Raw genomic sequence first — 16,409 nt, 5'->3', positions numbered from 1 at the left:
GCTTCAGGTCCCAACTTCTGATGATATCATCTGCCTTTTCTGTTATAGCCCAGGAACTCTGAAGTAAGCATTCAGTTTATTCAGAATGTCAGTTTATTTAACTTAATTTGTTTGAGGAATACCAATGAAGTCTGTCTTATTCTATTGTACTTTAAGTAATTTTTTTTTGCTATAGCACCGCTCTATTTTAAAACAACCAAAAGGTATCTATATTTGCATTTTAATTACTTTATGAAATTGTTTTAATGTTCTTGTGTGCACTGCTTTGTGAACAAAAACTGCTATGACAGTTAATCAATAAATCTGACTAGTTTTAATTGTTGTAACTTTTAATTACAGGGCCACCTTTGTCACAATCAAATTTGATAAACAACCGTGACCAGCCAGGTACAACTACGGTGCCTAGCCTTGCACCTGTGAGAGCAAGACTACCTCCTCCTCTACCCCAAAACCTGTTATATACAGTATCAGAACGTAAGCAAATATAGTACTCCACTTGTGGTTAGGGTAGTGTATGTGTGAGACTGTTAACACTGCACATCACAATTTTTCTTGTACCTTTCATAAGGGTTGTCGCACACATGGTTAATTTCTGTGTAGATGAAAAGAAACTCTTGTGTATATTATCACGTATTCCAAAGGCATGTGTCCTTATTTACGTATGTATGCAGCGTTAATGCACTTAGGACTTCCTGTCCTGTACTCACACCAATGATAATACGTCATATGTCACAGAGATTGCATGCAATACGTTTCCTGCAGGAACATATTTTTTAGGATACTCACCATGCCTGAAATGGTCCTTAGCATGAAGTAAAATACCTGTATAGGTATCCCAACAGGGAGAGAACCAAAATCAGTGCCCAAAATTTCAGTAATGCTGTAGTATGTAAAAGTAACAACTAAAATTAATAGAATATGTAAATCATGTATTTAAATGCAACTGTGTATTTTGTGGCACAGACCACTGATAGATTTTACAAGAGAAGGTATAGCACCCTATTATAGAGCGAGGCAGAAAACGTTGCACATAAAGGAAACACGTTATGCACCGAAAGAAAAGGTCAATTTAAATGCACTCAGAATAAATTACGCAACTCCACATAGTTATGCATATCTCTCCCATCCCCACTTATATTCTTGATGTAGTTCAAAATTTTAGTTTTCATGGAATTTACACTTTTCAGAAATTTATTTTAAGAGTGATCTTGTGGCAGGAGAGAAAATTACTACCAAATGTAACCAATCTATATATGAGTAAATAGATCAGACACTTCCATTGGCTAAATATCATACTTGTATGATGCAGTAGGATGCAGGCACCTCATCTGCACCACAGTCATGTCAGAGGCATATGTTGTGGGCCAAATCACAGTTATTCTTGTTTAAAAGAGGTGTGTAAACAGAATGATTTGACCCTCAGTGTGGGGCTGTGTGTGACACATAAGATTGTAAGTGTGGTATTCATTCTACTACCACAAGAACAAAATCTGGACCCTAGGTAAACATCTAAACTGGATCATAGGTGAGAAGCCTTTAGTGGATGTACCAGTGTGCTGATAATTTTTTTGATTGTATGCATTTTAATGCCGAATTATATAATAATTAGTTTTGACCGTATTATGCTGCTCTTAGTGGACAGGACAGTCAGATGACATTCTTTAACAAATGGTTTATATGTGTTGGAACAAATATTGTTGAGTATTCAGTTGGAATAATTATTTAATTTCATGCATCATGCATAGAAATATAGCTAACTGTATCTCACTTGTATGTGAATTTAGTCCTATTTGAATAACAAATGTTCCAAAAAAAATTTTAAATCTTGAAGATTCTGTCAAGTCTTTAATGTTGACTCTTTGGCACAATCAGATTCTTTTTTTGGTAATGCAGGAAATATTAAAGTGTTAATTTCCTAAGTGAAGCACCTTGCATAACATGCATTCATTTGAATTTCTTTTTAAAAACAAACCCTACCTCAGTTCCTTCATTAGGAATGTGTTGGAACTAATGGAAGCAGGTCAGTGTTTTCTGAAATTGGTATCTTCATCCAATAGTGGTTTTCTCTGGATCCACAGTTTAAGTAGTCTCACGGGTCTCATAGAACTGCAGAAATTGTTGAAGTAGGACTTGAAACTTTGAAATAATATGTATTCTATCATGTGCCTTGTCAAAAATTCTAGCCTACAAGTATAGAATTGCTTACATATTTTTTTTAAAATAATTAGAAATCCATATTTTTCTTGTCTATCTTATAATAGATACTTACGAACCCGATGGCTATAATCCAGAGGCTCCAAGTATTACCAGTGCTGGTAGATCTCAGTATCGACAGTTCTTTTCAAGAACACCAATGCAGCGGCCTAATCTTATTGGCCTAACTTCCGGTGAGATGGATACAAATCCAAGAGGTGAGATCTTGTTTTCCTCATTCCAGTTTTAATTCTTAGAAGATAAACAAAGTTGTAATTAAAGTCTGTTTTGCTTTTTGTATACTGTGCTTTCCATTCCTTCTAATAATCAAAACTTCAGGAGTTCTAAGCATGGGATGCTTAGGCTGCTATTAACTTCCAGTCTTGAAATGGTGCATGTTTTGACCTTTCTGGTGTGCATCATTCTACACTGATAGAAATACCTGTCCGTTGCCCCAGAATATGGAGAGCAATCCCCATCTCATCTTCTGAATCAAGGTAGTTTAATTGGTCTTGGGTTCGGAGGGGGATATTTTGTACATAGCCCCTCCCCTATTTTGACTTGTCAAAATCAGCCCATCCATCCAGGCCTAAAATAATGGCTGGAAAGAAGGGCCTTTTGTCATCCTTGACCCTTTGGAACACCCAAAGAAGATTGTCCCACTTTAGAAGAGGTGTGAGAATATTTAGAAATGCTGCTAGAGTTATGCTGTATTAGAAATTATATTTTTATTTTTGTCTGTGCTTAGAGTTAAACTTTATAAAATTGGAAGCAGAGGCTCTTAGAGTACCTTTTTGCTAATTTTACACCATTGGATAACTCAGTTTATTACAGCATAGGAGATGGGCAGGGCAATCTGCCATCCAAAGGTGAGGACCACACTTGCCATAGTGGAGAGAGTTCATGCTCTTTCAACCATTTATTTTAACCACTGAAGGAAAGGGATGTAGAGTTAAGATTGTTCAAGTCATGATGGATTTCTGATCTCGGAGGAACAAGAGTTGTGTATGAGCCACCTGAATGCACATGAGCTCTGGGTCACAGCAGTATCCTCTACTATTATGTGTATATGCCAGTTGTATATATTTTTAGGAAAGCATATATATCTGAAAACTTTACTCCTATTCACTTTGCCATTTTATAAATATTATTCCAGTTCACTGCAAATAATACAGCTGTGCTTTCCCTTTCAGCTGCTAATATAATCATCCAGACTGAACCTCCAATTGGCATTATGAGTAACAGCACTAATGTCTCCAGGGTGGTCCTTGAGCCAGACAACAGGAAGCGTGTTTCAAACACTATGGAAGGACCATCTGCAAAGAAACCTTGGATTGTAAAGTAAGAGTTTATGTTGATGAATAATGGGTGCAGTGAAATAAGCTTTGTTTAGTTTGAGAATTATTTGATTTCACTTAAAGGTAGCTTTATGGGAAACAATTCATGTATATTAAAGTTACAGAGATTTATTTATGTTATTTATAGTCCGCCTTTCTCTCTGAGACTCAAGGCAGATTACAGTGTGAGTACAGTCAATTTCAAAGACAGTTTAAATAAACAATGAAATAGGATATATACATGCAAATTTGCAAGGATTTAAAACCAGCAGAAATCCAATATAGAGTTGAAGAGATGCTGAAACAGAGCGTAAGCAATTCTAAGACCAACATATCAAACAACTTAGAATCTACCCAGTAGTATCATACTTATAGCAATAGTAGTAAAGTCTGTAGTCCCTCCCTATCCATTTACTGATGCAGCTCTTTGAGACCATTTCCTTACAGTACAGCCCTCCTAGCTAAGAAAAATTATTAATAAGTAGCCAATGGAGTGACTGTAGAATGGGAGTAATGTTCCTCCTAGCAGCTAGTAATAGCTGAGCTACAGCATTCTGCACAAGCTGGAGCTTCCAAGTTAACTTATGGGGAGACCTTTGTACAGTGCATTACAATAGACAAGCCTTGATATTACGATGACATGGATCCAGGTGGCCAGATTGGTCATGTCGAGGTAAGAAGCCATCTTGCAGACCAGACAGAGTTTGTAGAAAGCATTTTTTACAGCTGCATTAACTTGTTTTTCTAGGAGTAGCACTGGATCCAGTATAACCCCAAGGCTACAGTGTCCTTCAAGATCTCTTCCTTCCCAGCCAGCATAACTTCTGTTGTTTAAGTTCAGCTTCAGTTTGTTTACTTTCAGCCATTTGACCACAGCTGTCAGGCAGGGACCGAAGATCTCTACTGCTTCCTAAAGTGATTTGGATAGTGAGATACAAAGCTGGGTATCATCTGCGTATTGATAGCACCCAATTCTGTAGCTACGAATGAGTTCTCCTAAAGGTTTTACATAGAACTTGAATAACATGGGGGATAAGATTGTGCCCTGTGGAACCTAGCAAGATAATTCCCATTCTGGAGATAACTGGTCTCCAATAGCAACCCTTTGAATCCATTCAGTGAGAAACAATTTGAATCAGTTGAAGGCACATCTCTTGATACCCACTTCTGCCTCCAAATGCCTCAACAAGATGGCATGATCTACTGAATCAAAAGCTGCAGATATATCCAGGAGGAGCAACAGAGAAGCATGGCCTCTGTTTGTATTGAGATGGAGATCTCAACTAAACAAGACGGGGCTGGGAAACTCAGCTTGGGCTTTCATGATAGCTGTGACTCTACCTAGTTTTACTTAAAAGCTTCCTCTGTCATTTCATGATGTTGCCAGCTTAATTAAGGTTTAATTTCATCCCATCCTCAAGGCTTATGTCAAATTACTGTATGTATATTTTGTGCTGTTAAGTTGCTTAAGACTTACAGTAGCCCTATGAATTAATGACCTTTAGAATATCCTATCATTGACAACTTTGTGGCTTCCTTTATATGTGGATCCTAGCACCCTAGACTCCTAATTCCAGCGCTGAACACAGCCACTCTGTCAAACAGAGAAAGGCTTGACTGAGAGCTCTGCTTTCACCGAGACCCTGGCTTTCCAACCCCCTGGGTTTGTCTTCAGAGGTGTACTCAAAGTTCCATCAGTAAATCCAGATATTGCTTCAAGAAAATAAATTTTATTGGCTTTTAAACAAAAAATCATGCAACAGGTTCAAAAAACACATAATCTAGCTGTTGCTAACTAAAATTCTATCTAAAACTTTTAAAGAGTTGACTAATTTAAGCTTCACTGATTGATATCCAAAAGATGTTCCTCTTTCCCATTTGGTAGCATGTAGGCCTTCTCTATGCTGAGTTGGTGCAGCATGGAGGTTTGCCAAAGTGAAGAAGAAAGCAGGTAGAGTATGAAACATACTGAAATGCCAACTTTTCTAGCCCTCAAGTGGGTCACCAGGCAACTCAGGAGCCAATCAGGGTTCGGCAACTAATTGGTATTACTGTGATGAGAACATACAGGAGAGATGAGATAAAGAACTTCTCCAAGACTGGTCTTCCAGTCCATTCACTTGGGACTTAGAGTGCTTGCAGGTGTTGATTAACAGAGACTGGGTGTCTCAGCTAAGCCTGGGTCTGCCAGCAGTACACTGAAGCAAAATGAACCAATGTTTACCATTTTAGCTGGGATCCAACATTTCAGGCTCACTTTCCACATACTTTATTCAGTCAATCCATCATATGTTAGATTTTCTCATTTCCTACTCATTTCATTCCACTTTTTGTAGCATTATTATCTTTTCCAGTGGGTCTTCTCTTGATGTGACCGAAGTACAACACCTTCAGTTTAGTCAGATTAGCTTCTAGAGAGAATTTAGGTTTTATCTAGTCTTTTTGGCAATCCATGGTATCCATAAAACTCCAGCACAACATTTCAAAGGAATCCGTTTTCTTCCTGTTAGCTTTTATTGTCCAGCTTTCACATCCATACATAATAATGGGGAATACCATAGTATGAATTAACTTGTTCTTGGTCTCCAGCAACACTTCCTTAAAGATCTTTTCTAGTTATTTCATGGTTGCTCTTCCAAGTCTCAATCTCCTGATTTCTTGGTTGCAATCTGCATTTTGGTAGAAGAAATAGAAATTCTTTAACTATCTCAGTTTCTGTCTTGTCATCCTTAAAATTGTGTAATTCCTCTCTAGTCGTTACTTTGTCTTCTTGATATTCAGCTTTAATCCTGCTTTGGCACTTTCTCCTTGAACCTTCATCAGTATTATTTCAAGTCTTCACTGTTTTCTGCCAGTTGTGTGATGTCATCTGCTTATCTCAAATTGTTAATGTTCCTTCCACCAATTTTTACTCCAGTTTCTTCTAAACCTAATCCAGTTTCCTTATGATATGTTCTGTATGTAGGTTGAACAGATAGGGAAATATGTATTGTCTGACACCTTTGCCAATTGGAAACTATTCTGTTTCCCCATATTTTGTCCTAATACTAGCCTCTTGTCTGCACATCAGAACAGTCAGATGTTGTGGCATTAACACCACCCATATTTTTTCATGGTCCATGTAGTTGAAATCTATACTGTAATCTATAAAACCTAAACTAGCTTTCTTCTGATATTCTCTGCTATACTCCAGTAACTGTTGTGAATTTGCAATATGATATCTGGTTCCTCTTGAACATCAGGTATTTCTCATTTCATATATAGTGAGAGTCTTTATAAAATTTTGAACATCACTTTGCTTGCATAGGATATGGAATATTGTATGGCATAGTTGCTGTATTCAGGATATTTGTTCCTGAAGAAACTGCCAGTGGCCTAAGAGAAGTAGGCTGTTCCGTTTTTTAATCTTTTTGTTTTATTAGTAGTATAAACTGCCTTGAATGCCCTGACATAGAGATGACACATACTCAGCATTAGGATTTTGAGGTTTTACAATGAAATTGATTGCTGGTAGGCTTAGAATGAAAAAGGAAACAATTCTAGGAACAAAATGTATTGCCATAGAGTATTATAGCTTCTAGTGTGTAAGCATTTTTAAGAATGATTAAGTGAATTTATAAAGGGTATATGTGTATATATCAGTGACTGTTTGCCATGATGGCTAAAAGTGGATTATGTGTATAACAAGGCAACAAGAATGAGTATTTCTATCTCACCCTGCTTGGGAGCCTCTGTTAAATGGACTGTGGTATGGCATAGCAAGGCATTTCTTATGTTCTTTGGGTAGTGAACTGTTTTCAGAAGCAAACATTCCTTCTCTGCCTAAGTATTTATTTAAAATTGTCTCTTAAAAATGTGAGTGTTGCTTTTTATTTCTTCAGACAATCTAATAACAATCAGAATAAGCCAGGATTCCCAAAAAAGAACCAGTATACAAATACCAAGTTGGAAGTTCGTAAAATACCCCCAGAACTGAACAATATTACCCAGCTTAATGAACATTTCAGCAAATTTGGAACAATTGTCAACATTCAGGTAAACCAATAGCATCCTAGATTGGGGGATGGGGCATAAATCAAAAGACTATGTGACCAGTCTACAGTGTGTTCTACTTATATCTTACATTATGATCTTCAAGATAATTGCAAATACATATATCCAGATAAAAATATTACCTTAATATATCCAACAAAACTCAAATATAGGTTAAAATGTTAACAACTTATATATTTATGCTTACATGATTTGGGAGGGGGGAGAAAACATTTCCAATAAACTAAGAAGGGAGAGCTTTATGAAATATATGTATTTTTAAGAATAAAAAATAAAATTGTATGAGACATAAATATCACTAAAATACATTAACACGGGAAGTACAAAAGGCAAACCTCTTAGAAGCATTTTGGAACTGGCACCATGTTGACCAAATAATCTAATTCTTAACATGGCCAGATTTGTGGATACTTAAATCCAGAGATTGAAGCCATGAACAGAGAAGCCTAAAACACCACAGGTTTGCAGGATTAAAACTGTTCAAAATAATAGAAGCAGCTCCTGTATCTTTAAGAAATGAATGTTCTCAGTGATTGTTGCTAGGCAGCCACAACAGAATTACCAGGCTTTAGGCCTTGGTTTCTGTCAGTAGGACCTTTTCCGGGGCTGTGTTGGCCTTTGAGGGAGATTTCTTCAGGGCCAGCCCCACTAGTAACCACCAGGCAACTTGCTACAACATAACTTGCATGTGTCATCCAAGACTTGCTGTTTGCTACTGTTCAACAGCAGCTTTGCACTAAAAGACAGTGTGTATAGTGGTTAGAGTTTCCGACTAGGATCTGGGAGACCCAGGTTTGAATCACCCCTCTGCAAGGGAAGTACACTGGGTGACCACGGTCCAACTCCACATTCTCAGCCTAAGTTACCTCCCAGAGTTGTGAGGATAAAATGGAGGAGAGGGGAATGATGTCAGCTGCTTTGAGTCCCCATTGTGGAGAGAGGCAGGGTATAAATGAAGTGATATTTCAAAATAGCCCATGATGGGAGCAAATAAAAACATGGGTTGGTGGGTAGGAAGGTGAGAAAGAAGCAGGTAAAGATGAGAATATGGAGGGTTGGCAGAAGGAAGAAAAAAAAGGAAATAGTGTGGGGATGCAGGAAAAAGTGAGGTGTTTCTCACAAGTTCTTGTGGGTACATCTGGGCTTGGCAGCTGCAGTGTGCTACTGGACTATACTTTTCCCAGATAGAGGCTGCTGGCTTGCAGGGGAAGGAAGAAAAGCTGAAGAGAGGAGGCAGATAAAGGTTAGTGTGTAGAAAGGAGAAAAGGAGGCAGGAAAAAGGGACAGGATACGGGGGCTGCTAGAGAAGTGGAAGAAGAAATAGTGGGGGAGGAGGAAATGAGATGCCCCCTGCAAATCCTTGCAGGTCCCCTGCTTTGTATGCCTCTGAAAATCAAGCTGAAGAGAAAGGAGTAGCAAAATCCTCATATCTAGACTAAAAGAACAAATTTTAAAAGATACATTTAATTTCTTCTTGGAAAACTGAAGAACTGCATAACCTTTCATGACTCTTTTGTTAATGACTAGCTGAATTTCTATACATAGGAGCTAATTTTGAAAGTACACGTGGTGCTTTAAAAATTTACACCTCTAATATGAGGTTGTTTCTGAAGTTTCTAAGACTTTCAGGAATGGTGTTTCTGACACCATTTTCTTGTTTCCAGAAAAGGGACTTGGAAATGCATTACTCAGGTGGAATATTGATCATGTATTATTTAGATTGAGCACAAGACATTTAAAAAAAAAAAAACCCTAAATAGCAGGTGTCTTTGATGTTTCTTTTTTAACAGTAGGTAACGCTGACTAATTCTAATGTATATTCCTTAGGTTGCCTTCAGAAGTGATCCTGAAGCAGCTTTAATTCAGTACTTAACAAATGATGAAGCCAGAAAAGCCATTTCGAGCACAGAGGCAGTGTTAAATAATCGGTTTATAAGAGTTCTGTGGCACCGAGAAAACAATGAGCAGCAGCCGTTGCAACCCTCCCAGCAGCAGCAGCAGCAGCAGCAGAACCCACAGCCGCTTCATCACCAACTTCCCCTGCAGCAGCAAATGCTGACTCAGACTCCAGCTGTAACAGTGCACAGCAGTGTGCCAAAGGTGTAGTGCCCATGTTCAAATGAGTACTTTTTCCTCCTACCCCCAAGTACCTCCAAGTGGGTTTTTTCTAAGTCTTTAATCAAAATACCCACAATCACATTGTTATTTTTTATGCTCATCTTTGCAGGTGACAAATAAACCAGTGACATCAGGTTCCTATGTCATTAACAAGGTTCCAGTTAAACATCGCCTTGGAGCCACTAGTGGAAATCAGCCAGATTCTCAACATTTATTGGTTAGCCAGTCCAGTGCTGCAGCGGGAGATGCTCAGGTAAGTACATTAGCATCTAAACAAAGCATTTTGTATATGGCTAGTATTTGTGTGGTAGAGTTTGTTGCCTGGTTCTGTCATGAATATTCCAAATGATCTTGGGTATTCATAACCTCTGTGAAATAGAGTGCTTAGATCACAGTTCCAGTATATTATTTTTGTCATATAAGGGGAACTGAAGAAAAAACTAGCAAAGGATTTAATAGTAATAAGGATTATAATAGGTCGGCAATGATATTGTGGTGTGATCTGTAGTTCTCATCAAGTTGAATAAAATGTTCAGTAAGACAACAAATTATCTTTTGAGGTTGACCAATAAAACTCTTCTGTATGTCAGAATTGACGTTTTTTCTGTGCATGAAAGGTTGAAAATGCATCATGATAGCTATTTAAAAACCCATTCTGATGAGATGGAAATTACTGTGGTCGCAAAATAAGATGATGAACCACCAAGTAGATCAGCAAAATAATGATAGCAATTTTGTCTGTTGCCAAAATCCAGAGGAGGTTATAAGGGAAACACATGAGGTGTAAGCAGGCTGTACCATTTGAGTGTTCTCCCAGCATTTAGCTGAATTTGTGGTGATATCAGAACTTGCAAAGCATTGAAATGAATCTGAATCTTGAAATGAATCCTGGCTCTGTATCCAGCAGAACAGTAGCTGAGCTTGACCACCTTCTCTTTTGTCCACCCTCTTTTCCCATGCAGTGCTTAATAAACTTGGGCTAGTCATTTGTCTCTATGAAGGCATTTGTGTCCTGTACTGTGACATTATTTCTGCTGATGCCCTAAAAACAGTCAGTGGCTCTAGTAAAAAGCCCCTCGCAACCTACAAAATATCAAGAGTTTTGCAATGTTGAGTTCATCTTTAAAAAGATTGTTCTTATACAGGATAGCTGCTTGAAAAAATTGCATAATGGCAAAACATACATACTATCCTAAATGATTGTTTTCAGATGTTTCCCACTTCTGCCCATATGAAGATGGTGTACAGTTCCTCCAACTTAAAAACATCCATCAAGTCTACTACAGGCAATAAATCCCACGATGTCCAAGAAGTTTTGAAAAAGAAACAGGTAGGTTTTTATACGTTTGCTATTTGTGCTGTATTTGATACAACAGGTTGGATTCTGTGTGGCACCATCAAATGCTGACATAGGAAGCTGATTCCCCCCCCCCACACACACACACACACACACACTTTTTGTGAACCGTGAACAAGTGATCTAGGAGGCTTGAGGACCCACATGAATTAAAAGCCATGTAATATGGGTAGCTACAGTTAGAAGCCGGAAAAAAAGTAAAATCACTGTTCTGCCAGTGCTGCTTCAAGACTGCTGATGGAGGAGGACTTCCTGTTTGGGATCCATGGAGGTCTAACGCAGCTCCACTTGCGGAGCTGACCGGACTGCCGTTTTAACCGGCCGGCGGGGTGAAAATAGCCCGCGGCCGACTGCTCTCAGGCGGGGAGCAGGCAAAGAACGCTCAAGACCCTAGGGTGAGCTAGATCTCGGACGAGGGGGGGCTCTTCACAACGAGTCTCCCCCCGATCCTTGAGGTCCCACCTTGCGACGGGTCGGCTATAATCTCTGCGGCAGTTTTGGGGCCAATTCGGCTGGCATAAGACCTACATACCCAAGCATCGATTGGGGGAAGAAGCTGAGAGGAGAACTTAAAATCGAAACAGCGATTACAACCCAAGAAAAGTGAAGAGAAGGTAAAGATCATTATCTTCTGAGACGGGACAGATTGATAAAAACAGAGAGGAAAAAAAGTAGATTTTTAAACTGCAACAGACTAGTGAAAAGGAGGGGAAGACTCGGCAGGAATCGAATTTAAAAAGAGACTAAGTTTAAAGAAGTTATTAAAGAAATGGGACTATTGTTTTGAATACCTGTGGCTTTGGAGCTGTGAGAAAAAGACACCATCGCGAGATCTGCTGTGGGAAGACGGGAGACAGGAAGTGCGTAATAACAATAGAGTGGCTGGAGAGAAGCGGCCCTTGCTGGAGGGCAGGAAGTAGGGAATCGCCATTTTTGAAAGGGGAAGGGTCGCGGCTTCAGCGGAAGAGGAAGTAGGCCATCTTGGATTACAAAATCATAGAGAAACCATAGAGAAAAGACGCCCGACATTTTGGACTCTTTAAAATTTAATTTCTATAAGAAGACCGGGACATTTAAAATAGAAAAACGTTAAATTTTACGCCACGGAGTTAAGGAAGAGAGCGGATTCGTGGGAGCGAGCTAAAGCAAGCCCCACGATGTCAAAAAAAGAGTGGCAATCGGCAATAGAAAACCTGGATAAAAACCTGGACAAAAAACTTTTAGATATGATTAAAGAACTTAAGGACACGAAATTGGAGCTGATAAAAGAGGTTAAAGAGGTTACACAGACAGTAAAATCGGAGCTGTCAGAAGTGAAAAAAGGTATGGAAACAATACGAAGTGAATTACAAGGAACGCAGCAGAGAGTTAAAACAGTAGAAGACGCGATGGAGAATTTAGCAGACACGCAACAAACAGAGATGAGATTGGTGAAGGGGAGAATGTCAGTTGCAGAAACTAAACATATGGAGAAGCAGCTACGTTTTCGTGGCTTGCCAGAAGTGGAAGGAAAGTCAGCGCAAGAACAGATGACTGAGGTGTTGGCTGAGTACCTGGGGAAGGAGGAGGAGGAAGTTGTGGCTATCCTAGATGTGGCATACCGTGTGAATTCGAGAATAGCAACCCAGAGGAAACTACCAAGAGATGTGATTGTGCAGTTTACAACACGAAATATGAAAGAGAGGATTGTGACAAAACAGTTTCAAGATCCATTGGAGATTGATGGCAAGACGATTATTATAATGAAGGAACTGCCCAGATCAGTGTTACTGGACCGGAAAAAATATAAAGTGCTAATTCAGATTTTGAAGGACATGAAAATCAGGTACAGATGGGAGTTACCGGAAGGAGTGTCCTTTGAGTTTGGAGGGGCCAAAAAACGCATCAGATCTGAGCGAGAGATGGAGCGATTTATTAAGGACAATGAAAAAGACTTACCAACAAGATTATGAGTATGGAGTGTAAAGTATTATCTTGGAATGTAAATGGACTAAACTCACCGAATAAGAGGAAAAATACTTTTCACTGGCTACTAAAACAAAAATGTGACATTGTTTGTTTGCAAGAGACCCATATCAGAAAGCAGGATGTAAAATATTTAAAATCTGGAAAATTGGGCAAAGAATATGTAGCGGCCTCCAACAAGAAAAAAAGAGGAGTGGTGTTGTACATAAAAGAGGAGCTACAGCCAAAATTTGTTATGAGAGATGTGGAAGCTAGATTTGTAGCAGTGGAATGTATTTGGAATTTAAAGAGAGTGTTGGTAGTCGGACTTTATGCACCTAACGGTGCAAAAGAAAGCTTCTTTGAGGATTTAAGGAAGCATTTAGACGATCTTGCATACGACCAGATAATTCTTGCTGGAGACTTCAATGGAGTGACAGACTTGGAACTAGACAAAAAGACTACAACGGCACAAAAGAAAAGAGGACTATTACCAAAGCTTTTTTTTGAGTTGATTCAACAAGAGACTCTTGAAGATGTATGGAGGAGAGAATATCCTAAAAGCAGACAGTTTACTTTTTATTCTGCAAGGCATTCTACATTATCAAGAATTGATATGATCTGGGCCTCAAAAGACTTAGCATTATGGACTAAGGAGGTAGAAATAATGCCTATGGTAGGCTCAGATCACAACCCAATTATGTGGAAATTTGGAAAAAAGAGAAAAAGGAAAGCATGGAGAATAAATGAGGACTTGTTACAGGAAAGAGAGAATATGGAAATACTGAGAAGAGAGACAAAGTTTTTTATACAATACAACGTGAATAAAGAAGTACCAACCAATAAAGTTTGGGATGCTTACAAGGCGGTTGTAAGGGGCATACTAATGGACTTAAATGGTAGAGCAAGAAAGAAGAAAGAGGAGAAAAGACAAGAGATTGAGGAGAAAATAAAAGCCAAAGAAATACAGCTAAAAAAGAGACCAGGGAAAAAGAAGGTATACCAGGAAATTAAAATACTTCAAGAACAGCTAACAGCAATGAGCAATAAAGAATTGGAGTGGAATCTCAAAAGACTGAATCAAAAAGCGTTTGAGGGTGCTAATAAACCTGGGAAGTACCTGGCATGGCAATTGAAGAAGAAAAGGGAAAAGAAGATAATAAATAAAATTTGCGAAGACAACAAAACGTATTTGGAGCAGGCTACCATTAGTAGAGCCTTTTATAAATTTTACGCTAAGCTGTATAATAAAAAAGAAGTAAACAAAGAATCAATAGCGTCATATTTGGAGAAAACCAAACTTCCAGAAATCTCGGAAGCTTGGAGAAATAAGTTGAATAGTGAAGTAACTGATGAGGAAATAAGTAAGGCAATACAATCTGCAAATCTAGGAAAGGCGCCAGGGCCAGATGGACTTACGGCTAAATTCTATAAGACAATGGCTAATGAACTGGCACCATTCCTAAAAGAGGTGATGAATGGGGTTTTAAGGGATCAAAGGATTCCAGAAACTTGGAGTGAAGCGAATATATCATTGATCCCAAAAGAGGGCCAAGACCTGACTAATGTGAAAAATTATAGACCTATATCGCTACTCAACAATGACTATAAAATTTTTGCGAAGATATTGGCGGAGAGATTGAAGGGGTGGCTCTCGGAAGTCATAGAGGAGGAACAAGCAGGCTTTTTGCCAGACAGACAAATAAGAGACAACTTAAGGACAGTGATCAATGCTATTGAATATTATGACAAGCGTTGTGACAAAGAGGTTGGTTTCTTCTTTGTTGACGCTGAAAAAGCGTTTGACAATTTAAACTGGGACTTTATGTTTGCCACTATGGAAAAGCTACAATTGGGAGAAAGATTCATCAGAGCAATTAAGGAAATTTATAGAGACCAGACTGCAGCAATTGTGGTGAATGATGAATTGACTAAGAAATTGACGATAAGTAAAGGAACAAGACAAGGTTGCCCGTTATCTCCATTGTTGTTCATTTTAGTATTGGAGATTCTGATGATACAAATACGTCAAGATGATGAAATTCGTGGAATAAAAATAAAGGACTATTCATACAAGGTCAGAGCATTTGCGGATGACATAATGTTAATTGTAGAGGACCCATTGGAGAACATGCCAAGAGTGATAGATAAGATCAAGGAGTTTGGAGACTTGGCAGGTTTCTTCATTAACAAAAAGAAGTCAAAGATATTATGCAAAAATATGACTAAGCAGAAACAACAATTGTTAATGGAAACAACGGATTGTGAAGTAACAAGTAAAGTGAAATATTTGGGAGTCGAATTAACTGCAAAGAACATAGATCTATTCAAAAACAATTATGAAAAACTATGGACTCAGATAGAGAGAGACTTGATTAAATGGAATAGATTGAATTTGTCATGGTTGGGCAGGATTGCAGCAGTTAAGATGAATGTGTTACCAAGAGTAATGTTTTTGCTACAGACAATACCAATCATCAGAGACTCCAAACAATTTGAAAAATGGCAGAGGAAAATATCAGATTTTGTTTGGGCAGGCAAGAAGCCTCGAGTGAAAGTGAAAGTTTTACAAGATGCAAAGGAAAGAGGCGGAATGCAACTGCCCAATCTGAGACTTTATCATGATGCAATCTGCCTAGTTTGGTTGAAAGAATGGATGACATTAAAGAACAAGAAACTATTAGCCCTAGAGGGATATAAAAAAATATTTGGATGGCACGCATATTTATGGCATGACAAAGTAAAGGTCAACTCGATGTTCCTGCATCACTTTGTTCGGAGAAGTCTATACATAATCTGGAAGAAGTACAGAATTTATCTACAAGAAGGAACCCCTTTGTGGGTGGTTCCATATGAGGTGATAGACCCGAGAGCTGTTGATAATGAACAACAATGTTTAACGTATAAAGAAATAACTAAAACTGAAGCATCCAAACTTAGAATAAAGACACAAGAGGAACTATCACCTAACTACGATTGGTTCCAGTATAGACAGATCAGAGACTTATATAATTCGGACTCTGTAAAGGGAGGTATACGAATAGAGAATTCGGAACTAGAGCAGACCCTTCTTAAAGAAGATAAGAAAAGAATATCCAAGGTATACCAAGTACTGTTGAAGTGGTATACCGAGGATGAGATAGTTAAAACACAAATGGTGAAATGGGCTATAAACTTTAATAAAGAAATAACAATGGAGGCATGGGAATACTTGTGGAAAACTACAATGAAGACAACGACATGTATTAATATCAAAGAGAACATTTATAAAATGATCTATCGTTGGTACATGACACCAAAGAAGATTGCGCTAGGGAATTTGAATACTTCTAATAAATGCTGGAAATGTAAGAAGCATGAGGGCTCCCTCTATCATATGTGGTGGTCGTGTGAGGTAGCCAGGCAGT

General features: G+C 38.5%; 1 protein-coding gene across 2 annotated transcripts in view; it reads left to right on the top strand.

The window, feature by feature from the left end:
- Window positions 1–16,409, top strand: part of RBM27 (RNA binding motif protein 27) — a 52,122-nt gene that overhangs the window by 22,573 nt on the left and 13,140 nt on the right. For both annotated transcript variants that reach the window (XM_054977039.1, XM_054977038.1), the window contains exons 8-14: window positions 340–474; window positions 2,262–2,411; window positions 3,387–3,534; window positions 7,412–7,565; window positions 9,411–9,683; window positions 9,811–9,954; window positions 10,912–11,031. In XM_054977039.1, coding sequence (XP_054833014.1) covers window positions 340–474; window positions 2,262–2,411; window positions 3,387–3,534; window positions 7,412–7,565; window positions 9,411–9,683; window positions 9,811–9,954; window positions 10,912–11,031 — 1,124 coding nt within the window. The remainder of the gene's footprint in view (window positions 1–339; window positions 475–2,261; window positions 2,412–3,386; window positions 3,535–7,411; window positions 7,566–9,410; window positions 9,684–9,810; window positions 9,955–10,911; window positions 11,032–16,409) is intronic.

The sequence above is a fragment of the Eublepharis macularius genome, chromosome 4 (genome assembly GCF_028583425.1).
Source record: "Eublepharis macularius isolate TG4126 chromosome 4, MPM_Emac_v1.0, whole genome shotgun sequence".
Lineage (NCBI taxonomy): Eukaryota > Metazoa > Chordata > Lepidosauria > Squamata > Eublepharidae > Eublepharis > Eublepharis macularius.
Note: the sequence above shows the minus strand (reverse complement) of the source record. Positions and strands in the feature narration are given on the sequence as shown.